The 17041-nt window shown below is 46.8% G+C and overlaps 1 protein-coding gene across 3 annotated transcripts; it reads left to right on the plus strand.

The window, feature by feature from the left end:
- The first annotated feature begins 6857 nt into the window (after window positions 1-6857).
- Window positions 6858-16704, plus strand: GLUL (glutamate-ammonia ligase). 3 transcript variants are annotated; one of them, XM_080647951.1, is made up of 7 exons: window positions 6858-7119; window positions 9861-10039; window positions 11623-11784; window positions 13356-13502; window positions 13884-14011; window positions 14216-14415; window positions 14977-16704. In XM_080647951.1, the coding sequence occupies exons 2-7, from the start codon at window positions 9874-9876 to the stop codon at window positions 15293-15295; spliced, it is 1122 nt and encodes a 373-aa protein (XP_080504077.1). In that variant the 5' UTR covers window positions 6858-7119; window positions 9861-9873; the 3' UTR covers window positions 15296-16704. The 3 variants fall into 3 exon arrangements, with proteins under 3 accessions (XP_080504077.1, XP_080504076.1, XP_080504078.1); XM_080647950.1 differs by having other exon boundaries at window positions 6996-8242; XM_080647952.1 differs by lacking the exon at window positions 6858-7119 and adding an exon at window positions 8903-9107.
- Window positions 16705-17041: the final 337 nt, after the last annotated feature.

The following is a 17041-nucleotide window of genomic DNA, read 5'->3' on the forward strand; positions in this document are numbered from 1 at the left end:
TTGTTTGCTCACCAAAATGGCTCTATCACGTGGAGCTAGCATCAACAGAACTTTTGCCTCCTCCCAAAGGAAGTTCTTTAAGGACTGGGTTAATTTCCAATTAGTAATGTGAGACTATTAATGCTTTAATATAGTAACATTTCAAATCTGTAAAACTGAAATTTTTATAGAATCCAAATGTTCAGTTATTTTCCCAACTTCATATTTTATTAGTCCTATTCCAGACAAAGCTTACCTAGTTCACCATTACCACCTTAGCACATGTAATTTACTAGATCCTATCCATGAGCAATGGCAAAATTTCACTCCCTTCTATTTCACAGAAAGCCGTCCCGCAATCACATTTTTATCATGTTATCTGGTACCCAGCATAAGACCCACCTTCAACCTCCCACCATGGAGCACCCCCAAGGAGGCCTTCTCCACTATGACTCCTTTGTTCTGGGACTCTTAGACACATTCACTAGACCCACCTTGTTCACTGGCTCATAGAGCTGATACACTTTGCTTGCTCTGTTTCTGAAATCCTTCCCCTTGGGGAGCCCTTTCCTCACCATCTAAAGTGTAAGCTATATCAAGTTACATACTTTCCTATGTATGAGCCAACTATGTAGCATAGGTGATGCTTAATAAAGACTTGTTTGCTTTCAAAATCTCTGCCTACATGTTTCTTCTATAAGTGTTGCCAGACAGGTCGGAAGGTCTGTGAAACTCTGGAAGCCTAAAGCTAAGTCATCTCCTTAGTCATTTGCCCACTCTCTTCCTCATTCTTGGGATAATAAAATCCACTATTCTGTTTCTGAATTGTTTAATGTGCTAATTATTTTACAATTCTCACAAGCATTTTTACAAGGAACCTCCATACAATGCTGAGACTCAACAGGTTGACTTGCCCAAGTGTTACAGCTAGCAAGACAGGAATTCAAGTGCAGGTGTGTCTGACTCAAGCCAGTGACTATGTCCTCTGGGTCGCCATGATTTTGCTAATGGCAATGGTGAAGGGAGTGATCCTCAAAATGAAATTGTTGAGAGAGAGAGAGAGAGAGAGAGAGAGAGAGAGAGAGAGAGAAGAGCAAGCAGCAGTGCAAGTACTCTAGACTCCCCTAAAAGATGTGTCTCTTGTCACACTTTCTGTCCATGCCCACCCCCTCTCGAGCCTTGCCCCCTGGGGTTCTCTTGTGTGTGTGTGTGTGTGTGTGTGTGTGTGAGAGAGAGAGAGAGAGAGAGAGAGAGAGAGAGAGAGAGAGAGAGAGAGAGAGAGAGGAGGGGAGAGGGAGATGGGGAGAGGGAGAGAGAGAGAATGAGAATATCTGTCTGACTCAACTTCTAGCTGGGTCTTAAATTTTTGGGCTCAGATCTATGTGAGGGCTGAGGATAAGACTTGTTTGTGACCAAGTTTCCTGATGCTTGCCATTCCCCCTTAACTGTTGGTTCCTAGACTTTTCTCAATGACCTTTTTTAGAGGGGACCTTCTCTCTCTTCACTTCTGGTACACATTGATGGGAGAAGGCGAAATACCACACGTGCTGTTTGCTGCTCATTTCTAGTCATCTGGCTTAATTTTATAATCATAAACAACGGATACCCACAAGATAATACCTCTTCAATATCCAGTGTAGGTAATAAATTTACCTGTAACTAATTTACTGTATTTGAGATGCAACAGAGAGGCCCCTCCCCTTGAAAGCCAGTCAAGAAAACAACTTCCCACCCTTTAACTTGCAGGGAGACTTGTCATTCTCACAAAATTCCACCAGAGGGCACTACGTTCACACCACCCCAGTTAAGCCTCTAGCTCTCCAACTTGGTAAACAAGTCACTCAAGAAAAGGTTTAAAAAGCAGGGGCGGCGGAGCAGGGAGGTAAAGGAGATCAGGAAAAATACAGAACCAGTCTAGTATTGCCCAAGCATCCAGAAAACATATCCCAGGGCTATTTGTTTCCCATGAAATTTTGGGATGTGCATGTGAAATACACAGGGATTCAAATCAACTAAAGGGATGGGGACGAGGGAGAAGGACCTGGGACCCAGTTGAGGATATCTTTGGGAAAAGTACCAACTAAACAAAGGCACACTCTGATCCTAGTAATGTTTTGACCGCAATGCTAACTCTCCTCACCTTTTTCATAAACTTCATCAATGCTCCCATCATTCTACAGAACAAAGATAGATCCATCCATACATTGAGAATAAGGAACCCATTTTATGGGTGAATATCCCAGATTCACAAAACAGTGAAACTGGGGGCCAGTTATTGAATATGAAATAATGATCTCCAAAGATCCCTTTAAATGGAACCTTAAAACATTTTTGTTTCTGGTAATCTAGTTGTTCACAAAGAATATATTGAATGCCCACTACATGGAAGGCACTTAAACCCACAGTGTAGCACTTAGATTAGTCCCTGCACTTGGGTAGAGATTTCAGTGTTTTAGAGGTGGTAGTCCAGGAATGCATTGTCCACAGCCTGATACTACAGCAAGTGAAAGAGAGTAAGGCTCTCAAGGGAGTTACACACTGGAAGCACACAGGCTGTGACATACTGCCCTAAGATGACGTCAGCAAGCTACTGACTGATTGAGGCCTCAGTTTCCTCACCTTTAAGACAGAATAATATGAACATCTAATTCCAGAACTGCACGGCTTTAATTTTCTCAACACTACTTATTTTCCCATGTTGTTAGCAAAGAGGAACTTAATTCTTCCCAACTCTCCAAGCAGTTTCCTACTGGAAACAAGATTTGGGGTAGGGCTCTAAGAGACTCAAACCTTCAGCCATAACATGGAGAAATCAAGTCTTCACTGTATTCGAATGACTTTGAGGAACCTTCAACAAAAGCCAGGCTAAAGAAACACAGCTGAGGTTTGAACTTCTCATTTTCTAACCTGAGCTTAAGAATATCAAACAATCGACCTAGCTGGTGTTGCTCAGTGGTTAGAATGTCAGCCCAAGGACTGAAATGTTAAGGGTTTGAGTCTGGTCCAAGTGCATTACCTTAGTTGTGGCCTCCATCCAACCTTGTCCTGTTGGGGCACGTGTGGGAGGCAACCAATTGATGTGTCTCTATCACTCTCACCCTCCCTTCCACTCTCTCTACCAGTAAAAATCAATGGGGGAAAAATATCCCGAGTTAAAAAATTACCGAAACAAAAAAGAATATCAAACAATCAGAAAGGATATAAAGAACAATTTCTCTGTGTTCAGTGTTAGGTACTGAATTAAGGTTAAAACCTGGTCTTTCCTCCTTTGTGTAATGAAATTTGAAAGCTTGGCCACCTGCAACTTCTTCCCTAAATGTGGTTTAAGAGTAAAGTTAAATGTGGTTTAACTTCCAAGACTGTTCCTTTCCTTCTTTTTGAATTTTGTTTTAAGATTATACAATGGTCTATTCTTTTGAAAAGAATTGGTATTGATTTATTTAAAAACAAAAATAGTTGACAATTTGGGGTTGGGTTTCCAGGGAGTTTCTGAAGCCGGGGTCTCAGCTGTGTGCCTTTAGCCTGATTAAAGGGTTTTGTCGAATGCCTATTGAAATCATTCAGGTATGGAGAAACCTCCATTTCTCAAACTACATGTTATGGCTGACGGTTTGGGTCTGTTTGAGCCCTACCCCAAATCTTGCCCCTCAGGAGTGCAAGGCAGCCATGCAGGCCCTGGGAAGGCACCTCAAACCGCCAGATTAAGGGCTTCCAACCTGCAGGGTGAGAATGAGTCCTTCAAAAGAGAGAGAAATTGAAAGGTGGACTCACAGGTAAACCCACCCTAGACAAGGCCTTTATTTCAGGCAACAGAGCAACGTTGAAGAAATGCTTTTAGTCCCCGGCCACCCTTTGATATGGAACAAAATCTTTACCTAGCCCTAGCTGGTTTGGCTCAGTGGATAGACCCTCGACCCAAGGACTGAAGGGTCTCGAGTTCGATTCCAGACAAGGGTATGTACCTCTGAGGCCCCGGGTGATCCCCAAGGCAACTAATCGATGAGTCTCTCTCACATCGATGTTTCTTTCTGTCTTTCCTCCTCCCTTACACTCTCTAAATATCAATGGAAAAATATCCTCGGGTAAGGATTAGCAAAAAATAAAAAAATAATGAAAAATTGCTCTCCCACTCCACCCACCCCTTGGACATACAGACTCTACCTAAGAGACAAAAACCTTTATTTGAAGCACATGTAATATGACCCGTCTCCCCCCACCCCCTCAGCTTTGATACTGAGTGTACCAAGAGGTAGGAGAGTTCACAGGCTCAAGCATTCTAATGCCCTTTTTACCAAGGGGGTGGGGAATGGGGTGGGTGGCCATTTGGGGAAGAAGGGGAAGGAGAACAAAGGGCAGCAGACACAGCAAAGCCAAACTGGATGAAACAGGCTGTTCTACTTTTAACTTCTCCAAAAGTACAGTCTGGGTTTCTGGGGGTGAACCAGTTAGTAACAGGACTTTTTCTTCCCTCATACCCTTTTAAGATTCCCAGATCAGTCCTTGGACTCCTGGGAGCCCCATTTCGGTTGGTTTAAGTGAGTGTGGGGTGGACGGAGGAGGACAAGGCCTCTTGCTCCCTCCTGAAAGACCCAGCAGTCATGTACTATGTGGCTAGCCCTGACAAAGTATGTCCCTGGTCACATGAATGGCTCAAAGCAAATCCATTTCCATTCTTGGAAAAGCAGCTCAAACCACATGTTCTCTTGGTGCCGCTGTCATATCTGTGTGGTCAACAAACACCACTTATTGAACACTCACCCTGGATACTATTGGGAGTTACAAGATGAATGAGCTACTCAGGATGTTCAGATACCTAGCAAACATTCACAGGACAAAATATGATATCATAAGCTAAAAAAAAAACTGCACTTGCTACTGTTCCATTTTCTATTATGTTTGCCATTCCCACCTCAAGGGCTGGATGGAGGTGGTGAGTAGAGTAGAACATCTTGTTTAAAAGGAACTTTTCACTTCCTCCACTCCCCCTCCTCAACCAACTTAAACTCAAGACTTAACAGAAAGAAATGGAATGAAGACAGCTCACTGTTACCAGGCCTAAGCCCCACTCTCAGAAAATTAACAGTGGAGCATAAGAGAGTTAGAAAGTTGTACATATGGGTTGTTTATAAGGGAAGAAATAATCCAGTCTCTTTAGATTACATTTTACCCTATAATAATCATAAACACTATGTTGCAGATACTATGCTAATTTACTTGCAAATGCTGTTACAATTAATCCCTACAATATTTTGTAGGCAAGGAAACTGAGCCTTCATGTGACGAACTAAGTAAGCCAACACAAAGCTGCTAAGAGGAAAAGCCCAGACTTGAACCTAGGTTTGTCTGACTTGAAGCCCCAGCTTTCAACAACCACATCGTAAGATTCCAACAGGCAGCACTGAAACTTAACATGGAATCCCTTACACTTGCCAGGCACTTTACCCAGTCCAGAATGTCACCTGTCTGAAACATACCAAAAGCCTTTTTGAGATGGATGTTGCATCTATAATTTTAAAGCACTACAGTGTTAAAACACACTCTTAAAGGGGAGGGTTGTTGACCAAGAAGCCACCTTATGTGTTTGTGGTCACAGGCAACATTTCTCTTCCATATTTGTGGTACAAAAAATAACCAAAAGAACAAACTTCTTCCCTTCCTCTTCTAAAGGTACTGAAAACATGCCTTCTTGGTCTTCAAACGAAAATGTCAGTTTCAAACACTGGGGCTCCTGTGAAAGATGCAATAAAGTTCGGATACCTTCAGATGGATTTCAGAGAATAAAAATAGAGAATGATTAAGTAATAAAACTGGTGCATATATATGCATATATATCGGAATATATATGTGTATATACATATATATGTATGTATTATGTACACACACATACACAATTACATCTGTTGACAAGCATGCATTTCGCGATTGTGTTTGTCTATGCATTTTCTCAACCATTGCTGCAAGGCTGAGAGGAGGAAGGATACTGATTCTTTTTCCAGATAAAAAAGAAGGCGCAATAAATTACCTGAAAAGCAAATCCAGGGAGGATTTATTTATGGAATCCTAAATTTTCTACCTACCCTTGGGCTATACAAAGACCTCCCTTTCCTCTCAGCCGCCCTTGGGGAAGTTTGCACACAGAGAATTTCAATCCTGGTGGGCAACTCTAAAGGTCCTCTCTTGAAAACCTTTATTTGCAGACAAGAAAACTTGGGCCCAGAGAGGCTGACTTGCTTTCGGGGTAACAGGAGGGGAATCAGACAGGTCCCTAGCTTTGTTTCTACTGCCCTCAGGTCCCTCTCTATGGATGGTACTATAAACACAGCACGTTGACTATAAATGTGAGCTTGGACACATCTGGTCATTCACCCAAACCCACCCAGGCCTACCCCGGGAGGCCCCCTCTCTGCGCCGAGCTTTCCGCAGGCCCAGGGCTTCCGGCCCCTGCGCCCTGCGCCCCTCTCAACTTGACACAAGCACGGAGAATGGGGCTGAGGGGGAGGTTCTAACAACAAAAGACAAATTTATGTTGCGCTGGGTCAGAATTTCGTATGGGGTCTGCAGTAGGACCTCCTGAAAGACAGGACTCTTGCAACTTAATCCAACCTGACGGCTGCAGGGACGGAGGCTGCGGGCGGCTTGCTGCGCGCTTCCAGAGCCGGGTGGGCGCTGCAGGTACGCCCCGCGGTGGCGAGCGGAAGGCTAGGGCAGGCAGGGTTCTTCCCGCAGGAACTCGCCCCTCGTGACGCAGCCCGCCCTCCTTTCTGCCCCACCCCTCCCTTCCTCCCAAGTACTGGCGCCCCCTCCCCTCTTCCGCGCTCCACCCCCAAGGCCCTTTCCCTTTCTTTCTTTCCCGGCGCGCTCGCCCCCTCCTCGGCGGCGCCGCCTGTTGCCCAATGGCCGCGGTGCCCGGGTGCGCATCAGCCGACCCGCCCCGGCTGCCGGCCGCTGGGAGCCAATCAGGGTGCTGGGGACGGCCCGGGCCGCCGATAAAGGGTGCGGGCGGCAGACGGCCCCGCAGAGCCGAGGATGGGAGAAGAGCCGAGTGTGTGAGCAGCACTCCCAGTTTCCTCTCTTCTCCTCTCTGCACCTCGCTCTCACGGCCTGCCCGCCCTGCCCCCCTGCCGCCTGCTCGCCCCCCAGGTAAGCGGCGCGCGGGTCCCGGGGACTCGGTGACGCGCCCCGCCCTGCCGTGGAGCATGGCCCCTTCCCACTTCCCGGCCTTAGTCCGCCCCGCGGCCTTGCGCCGCTCTGGCTTCGGTGGGCCTGGCTTGGCGACGGTGGGGCGCGCGGGTCGCCAGGCTTGGAGGAGGGCGGGGACTTGTTTTGATCTCCCTGTGGCTGCGGGCGGCCCAAAGCGCCGCCCCTGGAGGTCGCTCGGCGGTGCAGTGTGCGTGGTGGATGGAGTCGCCTGGTGGCCCCTGCGGGAGCGCGCCCTCTTCCTCCGTGGCGGCGGGCCTCGGCGATCGTCGTGGTCTTGATGCTCTTCTGGTGGCCTCCGTTGAGGCGAGTGGCGGTGTTAGTGCGGTCAGCTCCGGCTGCGGTCCCGTCCCGGGGACCTGCCACTGTGACTGAACAATGGGGACCCCGGGCTGCGGCGCAACGGCGGGCCTGGCCAGTGGAGAGGCCTGGCCTGGCCGGGTAGAAGCGGCCTCGCCGCGCTGTCCCTCGGGCTGACGCTCCCGCGGTCCCCCAGCCTTGGCCCTCGTAGGGGTATGGCCCCCACGGCCAGACCCTGAGATTGGGCCGGGGGCCTGAGGGGCGGCGGGGCACCAACTTTCGGGACATTTCAGTAGGAAAGGGCTGCTCTCAAAGTGGATTATTCCAACTACCACGGGGGTGGCCCAGGGGTATCCTCCCCGAGCCGCAGATCCTCGGTGAGGACAGCGAAGCAAGATGCAGATGACCAGGAGTCCATTTCCTCAGAGCAGCCCTCGAACTGCTTTGGCTTTGTCGCCTACTCCATGAACCCCGGAGAGAAATCGCGAGTTAAGGTGAAGACCACGAGCCACCAGCATGCGTATTCCGGCGCGTCCTGGTACGATGCCGATCGCTCCGTGACTCCCTCGCTCTCTCCCGCTGCCTCTCCGTGCTCCATTCCTTCGCCGTGTCCGATTTCCTCGCCACGTTCGACTCCCTCGCCCCTAAAATTCCGGAGCATGTTCCAGCCAGATCCGGACAAGGAGGACAGGCACGAACGCCACTCCAAAAAGAGAAGGGCCAAAGACTGCAATCTCAGCGATCCGCTTGACCTTCTGTGGCTGGGGTGAGTGAGGAGACCGGGAGGAGGACCTCCAGCCAGCGGCAGCTGCAGAAACAGCTCAAAAAACGGCAGGACCCTATTTTTCTCCTCACCGGATCAACTAGGCACGCGGTGGCACCAGTTGATACAGTAAACAACTAGGCTGTTGGCGACCAACTTGTGTCACGGAAAAGAGCAGAAGATCCAAGATCCCCCACCCAGGCTTGTGGGAGGAAGTGTGCTTGATGTCTGGGAGGAAAGCTGGAGACTGGGTTGCAGCTTTTTTTTTTTTTTTTTTTTTTTAATATATTAAAAGGAGGTTTATTCCGCAGTAACGAGCGAGATTCCTTACGGAGGAGGTAGTGGGTTGTAGCTTTTATTGGGAGCTGAAAGGATCAGGGCATTGTTCCTTCTGGACTTAAGAGGCAGGTGTGGGGGGTGAGGGTGGGATTTGACCCACCAAGTCTTCTGGACGTGGTAGGCCAAGGGCGACCTGACAGGCGAGTTCCTCTTCCCCAGGGGAAGGGCGAAGATATTGGAAGAAGCCGATGTTTTCAGCTGGGTAAACATGGACGGTTGCCCATAGAAACTTTGTCATTGTACTTCAGAGTTGCCCAAGTCATAGGAGGAGAACAATATGTTCCCTTTTGAGCCACCCTGGGCCACCGAGGGGGGAGGGGGAGGGAGTGGTAGAACCGATTCCTCTTAGGTTTTGTGGCTTCAGAGTGCCTTCTTTTCCGAGATTTTGTGGTGTTGGCTTGCAGTTTCTAGCATGTGTCAGCTTTTGAAATTCCACATCTTCTTCTTTTAGAAGTGTGGGAATCCCCTCATTCCTTGAAAAGCTCTCTAGTGGAATCTCAGCATGTCATTCTCAAACTTACCTTCTGAAGTGAGAATTTTGGCTTTGACTGATGGAAATTATGGCAGCCTGCTGCATCTTAGGATCCAACTTGGATCAGCTATTTTTTAATCTTGGTGACTATAGTGACTGCAGCTCTTTTAGGAAGCCACCAGCCTTTTAAGCCTAGCTAGCCCCCTTGTTTTATCCTACCTACTATCTAAATGTGAGGTCCCTCCCCCACCCCCCCCACCTCCCCACCAGAGTTTGGAGGATTCTTCAAAACTGGGTTTTTTATTGATTGACATGCCCACTAGGATGCCAGGCAAAGGGGGAAGACTCACCCAGAGACCATAGCAGCCAAGCCTTTCTGAGGCTGGATTTTATTTGTATTAGAAAATCATATCTGTTCTGTAAATTCATGTTTCTGAACTTTTGTGTCTTTTGTTTTGGGTTCCCTCCCCTCCTTCCCAGTGTCTTAGTATAAAAATAAATAAATAAATAAATAAATAAATAAATAAATAAATAAAACCATTTCCCTGCCATGGCCACACTGAGAAAAATAAAGCTTAGCCCTTAATATTCTAGCTTGAGGAAGCTTATAAGGAGATTTTTGTCTAATACTTAAATCTCTAATCCCCCAAAAGCAGAGTAATGAATAGACCCTTGAGTAACTTCCAAAGGGAAGGCGGGGGTTCACCACTCCCTCTGCGACTTCTTGATTTCATTGTCCTTATAGAGTGATTCCTATAGAGGATCATTTTGGAATTGGTGTTCTTCATTTATTTTATTTTTTCTCACCAGAGCAACTTCCAACATGTCCACCTCGGCGAGTTCCCACTTGAACAAAGGCATCAAGCAGATGTACATGTCCCTGCCTCAGGGTGATAAAGTCCAAGCTATGTATATCTGGATTGACGGTACTGGAGAAGGACTGCGATGCAAGACCCGGACCCTGGACAGTGAGCCCAAGAGTATAGAAGGTGAGCAGAGTGGGCAGTATGCTGGGTGGGCAGCCTGAGATTAAGCCACTAGATTGGGCTCTTTATTGTTCTGTTTGGAAAGCTTTTCTAAGGCAGGGCTTTTCAGTCACTCAACATGGAGCTCTTACACTGCCTCAAAGCATGGCAACAATGGACTCCTTTATTTAAATGAAATCTTGTGTCTAAGTCAGTACACAAAAGACAAAAAAAATAAAGGCTGGTTGGGGGTATAAGGGGGCTGGATACTTTACTGACTTGGGTAGCCTTTAGTTGGCTTAAGGTACCCCCAGGAACCCAGTTTGTTAACCACTGCTCTAATCTGACTGAGACACCTACTTTACAAACTCTTGGAATACTGTTTTGAACGCCTATCATTGGGGTTCTAGATGCAAAGTCAACACCCTAAAGTGCTTTCTTAAAAGGACTAGCCATTTAGCCATTCATGTGTTTTTAACGGATGGCACTTTTGGAATTTTTTTAAATATATTTTTACAGATTTCAGAGCGGAAGAGAGAGGGGGGGAGAGAGAGAGAGAGAGAGATCAATGATGAGAAAGAATCATTGATTGGCTGCCTCCTGCACATCCCACACTGGGGACCAAGCCCATAACCCAGGCATGTGTGCCAACCGGGAATCGAACCATGACCTCCTGGTTCATAGACCAGCACTCAATCACTGAGCCACTTTTGGAAATGTTTAAATAATCTGATTACTTGTTCCACTAGCAGTCATTATATGAGTTGTAGCCTTTATTTTTTTGGTCTAGAGCAGTGGTCAGCAAACTCATTAGTCAACAGAGTGGCAAACCGCAGCTCACAAGCGAGCCGCAGTTTGCCGACAACTGGTCTAGAGGAAGCCATAGCCCTCCTCCTTCCAGAAAAAGGGATCAGAGAACAATTGTCACCTCTTACCTACTTTTAGGATAGCTGCCTCTTCTGATAACTTGACATTTGAGTGAATGAATGACCATAATATAAAACATACATTGTTTATCTGCTATGTGGCAGGTATTAGAAAGACATTGAGATTACAGGTCAGAGTTTGGTTTGTGCCTTCGGAGTACTCAGTCAGCTGGAGAGAGGAAGAAACTGGGCCTTTAAGCATAGTGGGAAAAGTGGATTAAGTGATGTGGGAGCATCCTTGAGTAAGTCATCTATAAAATAAGGACAGACCATAGACACAGTCAGGGTGGGGGTGATGAATCAGAAAAAGAAGAAACACAGATGGTCTAGTGGGGGAATTGATAATCCTTGTTTCTCCTATTTCAGTATTTTAAGTGACGACTGACTGCTGATGTCAGAATATTTTAATTTGTCTCCTTGGTGTCCGGTGGTCTTATGTAGGGAAGAAACATCATTCTTAGGTTGTTCTTGTGACTGTTATTTCTTTAAGGAAGTGATGTAAGGGTCTTACTAGAACTCAGAACTGTAGGGCTACGTGCACACGTCACAGTGCATATTAATAGTGGCAGATGTGCATCACTGACTTTCTAGAAATGAGAGTGTAGATGGGTAAGTGAAGGGCTGTGTGCTGCCTAGAAAGCTGTGCATTTTTAACTTAATTTTCCTCTCTTTTCACCCCAGAGTTGCCCGAGTGGAATTTTGATGGCTCTAGTACTATGCAGTCTGAAGGCTCCAACAGTGACATGTATCTTGTTCCTGTTGCCATGTTTCGGGACCCTTTCCGCAAGGACCCCAACAAGCTGGTGTTCTGTGAAGTCTTAAAGTACAACCACAAACCTGCAGGTGTGTATAGATAGATATGGATACCCCCCACCCCAATTCATGAATGGAATAAAGGGGGAGGATATTGCCAAATTAGTAATGGAAGACTAGACTGTCTCGGAATGTTTCAGGAGTCTAGGGGGTTGGACGAGCATCTCTCCACCTTGAACTTCCTCATTCAAAGTGGTAAAGTGGGCCATCCTCCCATGGTCTCCTGTTGGTTGCATAAAATTGAATTCTTCTAAATCTTTGCTGGTGGAGTCCCCCGTGACACAGTCCAGCCTGCCTGCCTGTAGATTTTAAGAACACGTTTCTGAAGTTAGAATGTTGGGTTTGAATTTGGGATCTGCCACTTCTTAGCTATGAACTTGGGCAAGTTATTTATCCCCTATCCTTCATTTCCCTGATTTTAAAAGTGAGTAATAAAATCCATCTCCTAAAGTCATTTGAAGGATTAAATGAGTTAATATGTGCAAATCATTGAGAACAGTTTGACATCAACTGTTGGTTGCTGTCTCATTCCAGACCACTTGTTTTCTTCCTTGTCTGTCCACTGACTAAAATATGAGCCTCTTGGCTCATTGATAACGTACATTTGCTTTGCCTTGAGGTTTGCTGTACCTGCACCTTTGGGTTTCCTCTGGCAAGCCTGTTGTTCCCAGTTCTCAGCCATTAATCCTTTTAAACTCAGCTGAAATCTCACTTCTGTATAGTCTCTTGCCACACTTAGGCATTGAGACTTTTTGGCATGTCACTGAGTGACTCTAGACCGTAATGCCTTTGTTCTGAGAGTCTGTATCATTGTGGTAAAGGGCGTGAGCTCTGATGCCAAGACAGTCATGGGTTTCCTGGCTCTGCTGCCTGCCTTGGAACCTGGGCAGGCCACCTAACAGCTCTGAGCCTCCTTTTCTCACTAGTAAAGGTGGAGATGTATAATACCCTTCTCAGGGTGGTTATGAAGACTCGGTTGTGGATTTATATAGACCTCTTAAAGTGGGTCCTGGGGCGTAGTTAAGCAGTCAGTACGTCTGTATTTACTTATTTTAAAGTTCCCGTCTAGTTTAGAAATTGTTTCCCGTTGAGCTCATCTCATTGTAAGTTTTTCTTTTGCACTATCCAATTCTATATAACTCAGCACTAAATCTTCTCAGCTGAAATGAATGCAAGGCTCCCAATACACAAGTGATTCAATAAGAATTGTAGATTTGGCTCTAAATGCCTAAGAAACTAGGAATAGGTCTGACTATAGAAGCGGCTGTCTTGTGAATAGACGGTAAGTGCCTGGCATGGGGTCCTAAGGAGGTGGCCAGCATGCTGATAAGGTGAACACTTGTGCTTTCCTGGAGCCACTGTCATGTGACTTGATTAGAACCAATTTTTGGGGAACCTCCCTACAAGTGTTTAATTACAGCATCTCCCATTTTCCTCTGTTACACCAATGGGACCCAGAAAGGTAAACAGGTTCAGTGTAGCTTTTACTCAACACTTTGGCTGCGTGGATTCGGAAGAACTTCTTTTTTCCCCATCAGCACCGAGATTTAGTATATTTGCCCAGATGTCTCTAAAGGATTGTTGACTCTTTTTTTCTCTAGAGACCAATTTAAGATATACCTGCAAACGGATAATGGACATGGTGAGCAATCAGCATCCCTGGTTTGGAATGGAGCAGGAATATACTCTCATGGGCACAGATGGGCACCCTTTTGGTTGGCCTTCCAATGGCTTCCCTGGACCCCAAGGTAAGTCTCCTGGGCGAGAGGTGAACTTGTTCCTCCCCGGCTGCTTAATTGGTGAGGAAAGTCCCTTTCCCCAGAGATGGCAGTGACTCCTTATGGATCAGAAAGCTATGGGAGTGTCCCTGAGACTGGCTGGAATAATACTTTGCCCTCACATTACCCAGACCCAAACATAGATGTTTAACCATTGATACTGGGGGGAAACCTTTGGCTCCACTGAGGAGCCCCCTGTTCTGCTGCCCCACTGCCAGGTGAAGGCAGGGACAGTGATTCCGGAGAGCCAGTGTTAGAGCTTTCTGATTGCTGACCTTGGGCTATGCATCTTAGGTGGAAAGGGGTGTTCTGGATTTCCTCTCTTGACATTTTGTCTTGGTGCCTCCACAGGTCCATACTACTGCGGCGTGGGGGCAGACAGAGCCTACGGCAGGGATATTGTGGAGGCTCACTACCGGGCCTGCTTGTACGCTGGCATCAAGATCGCAGGGACAAATGCCGAGGTCATGCCCGCCCAGGTAAATGGCTCTAGTCTGCCGCTTTCCCCATCACTAGGCAGGTAGGGGCTTTTTGGTAAGCGAGGGCTGCTGATGCTCCCCTCCTTAACCTGAAACCTAAAAGGTAGATGGACTAGAGGTGATGAGAAGAGAGCGGGTTTCAGAGCTGCTGAGTGGGGGTGAGCAGTTGGCTTTATATTCAAGGCCAACCTTCTTGTTTTCTAGTGGGAATTCCAAATAGGACCCTGCGAAGGAATCGACATGGGAGATCACCTCTGGGTGGCCCGTTTCATCTTGCACCGAGTGTGTGAAGACTTTGGAGTGATAGCAACCTTTGATCCCAAGCCCATTCCTGGAAACTGGAATGGTGCAGGCTGCCACACCAACTTCAGCACCAAGGCCATGCGAGAGGAGAACGGTCTGAAGTGAGTGCCTTCTCCTGCTGTGGCCATCTTATTTCTTTGCAAGAAGACTTGCCAGGGGCGTGATGTATTGGGGATGAGTAAGCCCGACTTCTTAGTTCGGACCTTAGCTTTTGCCACGTGGCTTCAAAAACTGTCTTCTAATTCTGTGGTTCTGTTCCTATTTGAAAAGTGTCAAAATTACTCCAGGAATAGAATTCAAGGGTGGCAATAGGGAAAGTTGACATAGATAAATGGCATTTGAAAACCTTTAATATGAACTAAATTAGTAACAGTTACAAGCATGTGAATGAACTTAATGCTTATGGGTGAGAGAAAGTCTGGGATCTTTTCATTCAACAAGTGTCATGTATTTGGATGTCTGACGCTATTCTGAGCACTGGGACAGGCCAGGAACAAGCCGGGTATGTTCGCTGCTAGAGCGATGTTGAGGTGAATTGGAAACTGGGAAAAGTCTTTGATAGATAAGTCACTCCATTCTTGAGTCCATACCTGCTCCTGCCCCTGAAGGACAGATTTCCTGGGGACAGGTGGACGGACCCTCATCTTTTCTGTTTCCTCTAGGTACATTGAGGAGTCCATCGAGAGGCTGAGCAGGCGGCACCAGTATCACATCCGAGCGTATGATCCCAAGGGGGGCCGGGACAATGCCCGGCGCCTCACTGGATTCAACGAAACCTCCAACATCAACGACTTCTCCGCCGGCGTGGCCAACCGTAGCGCCAGCATCCGCATTCCCCGGGCTGTGGGCCAGGAGAAGAAGGGGTACTTTGAAGACCGGCGCCCCTCGGCCAACTGTGACCCCTTCGCAGTGACAGAAGCCCTCATCCGCACGTGTCTTCTCAACGAAACTGGCGATGAGCCCTTCCAGTACAAAAACTAAGTGGACTAGACTTGCAGCCATCCAGCTCCTTCTAATTACTTCTTCATCCCGCTCCCACTCTCACCCCTCAATTGTCATAACAAATGTAACTCAAAGGGCAGAATATCAAGGTCTTTTTTTATTCCTCGTGCCCAGTTAATATCTCTTGCTTTCTTTGGCCAGGTTAGAGGGGTCAAGTTCTTAGTCTCTTACACACAGACACACACACACACACACACCCTTTTTTTCCCCTATCACTGAAGCTTTCTAGTGTGTTAGTGGGGAGGGGGGGCGGGGAAACATAACCACTGCTTCACTTAATCAGGTGTTTGTCCAACAGGCGTAGCTATCTGGACAGTGAGCATAGTATTTGTGAAGGGAGGGGGAAGGACCTTTTTCTTCTTTGAGGTAGCTGAAGGGGGTAGGAGTGCTGGGCTTGCTCTGTGATTAGGTTAGATACTCCCTTTGGTTGGGAAGTTCCATAAAAGGTTATAAGCAGCTTTCTAATGAAAGTGAGAATTAGGAAAGGTGGGGGGCAGCAGGCAGGAAGCCCTCCTACCTGCCAGCTGTGACCCCTCCCTTCGCAGTGACCTGCTTCCCTGGCCTGGGGCTGAGGACCCTCACTGGAAGGCAAGCTCAGAATAAAGAGATGAGATGGGTAGCCCTACCTTCAAAGAAAATGTTCTCATTGCTTGGTCCTCCGTTTGTAACACAAATCAGAGTAGTATTTTTATATTTAAATGCAAAAACAAAAAAATTATATATATGGGTGTGCAGAGATGTGTGCTTTTTCTAAAGGAGAAAAACCATTCTGGTCACCGGGAGCCAAATTTGAGGCGAGAAGTCTTGTTAGAAATAAGGCTCTCCTTTTGAGGGGGGTTGAGGGTGGCAGTGCTTGAGAAGTTGGCTGTTAGGGGCCGTTAAACCCTCACTACCATTTAAGGGTTTCTCTGTGCCCTGCCTGCCCTTTTGGACACGGGTTGGCTAACAGGAGCAAATAGCAACAGACACCCGAGCCCCGTGGCTTTGGTTTGTAAAGACACACGTATGCACAGGGGTTTAGAAATATGAGTTGGCTGGTCAACTTGAGCATGTATGTTACTGACAAGGGGGTATTGGGTTATTTTCTGGGGGACTAGCATGTCACTAAAGCAGGCCTTTTGATATATTAAAAAAAAATTTTTTTTAAAGCAAAACCAGTTTAGATTTTAATCATATTTGTAGGGATTTGGAGTCTCTTACAGAATTGCTTGTTTGCTTCCACTGCCTCCTTCCTGTCCCCTCCTAGAGGGGAGGGGGACGGGACTGGGGTTAAACACTTGTAATTTTGTATCCTGGTGTCTGTTCTGAGTGTGAAATATTCCTTTTCGTTCGTTAAGATTCTGAGGAGTTATTTTTTCTTTTATAATAAAAAACAAACCCCACCTTCATCCCTACTGTTCCTGGCTGTTTTTGTGTTGGCTGGGGCAGCAAGCTGGCTGTGTTTTTTTGCCATGACTTCTCATTACCATGTACAGTATGTTCAGGGTTAGATAACTCCTCGCTGTAAACAAACTGTTAACTGCCCAGAGCAGCTCTAAATCAACCTAACATTTATATCTTCTGACTTGCTTCTTTTAAATCCCTTTGTGCCATTTCATTCCCTCCCCTACCAAAAAGGGGGAAAGGGGGACATAAGTATTTAAGAAGCCAAATAAGTTCAAGTTTACCTGTTCTTGGAATTAAAAATCGAGTCATATTGCTGAGCAACTCTTCCTTGTTCTTTGG

The sequence above is a fragment of the Plecotus auritus genome, assembly GCF_963455305.1.
Source record: "Plecotus auritus genome assembly, chromosome: 12".
NCBI classification, from domain to species: Eukaryota; Metazoa; Chordata; class Mammalia; order Chiroptera; family Vespertilionidae; genus Plecotus; species Plecotus auritus.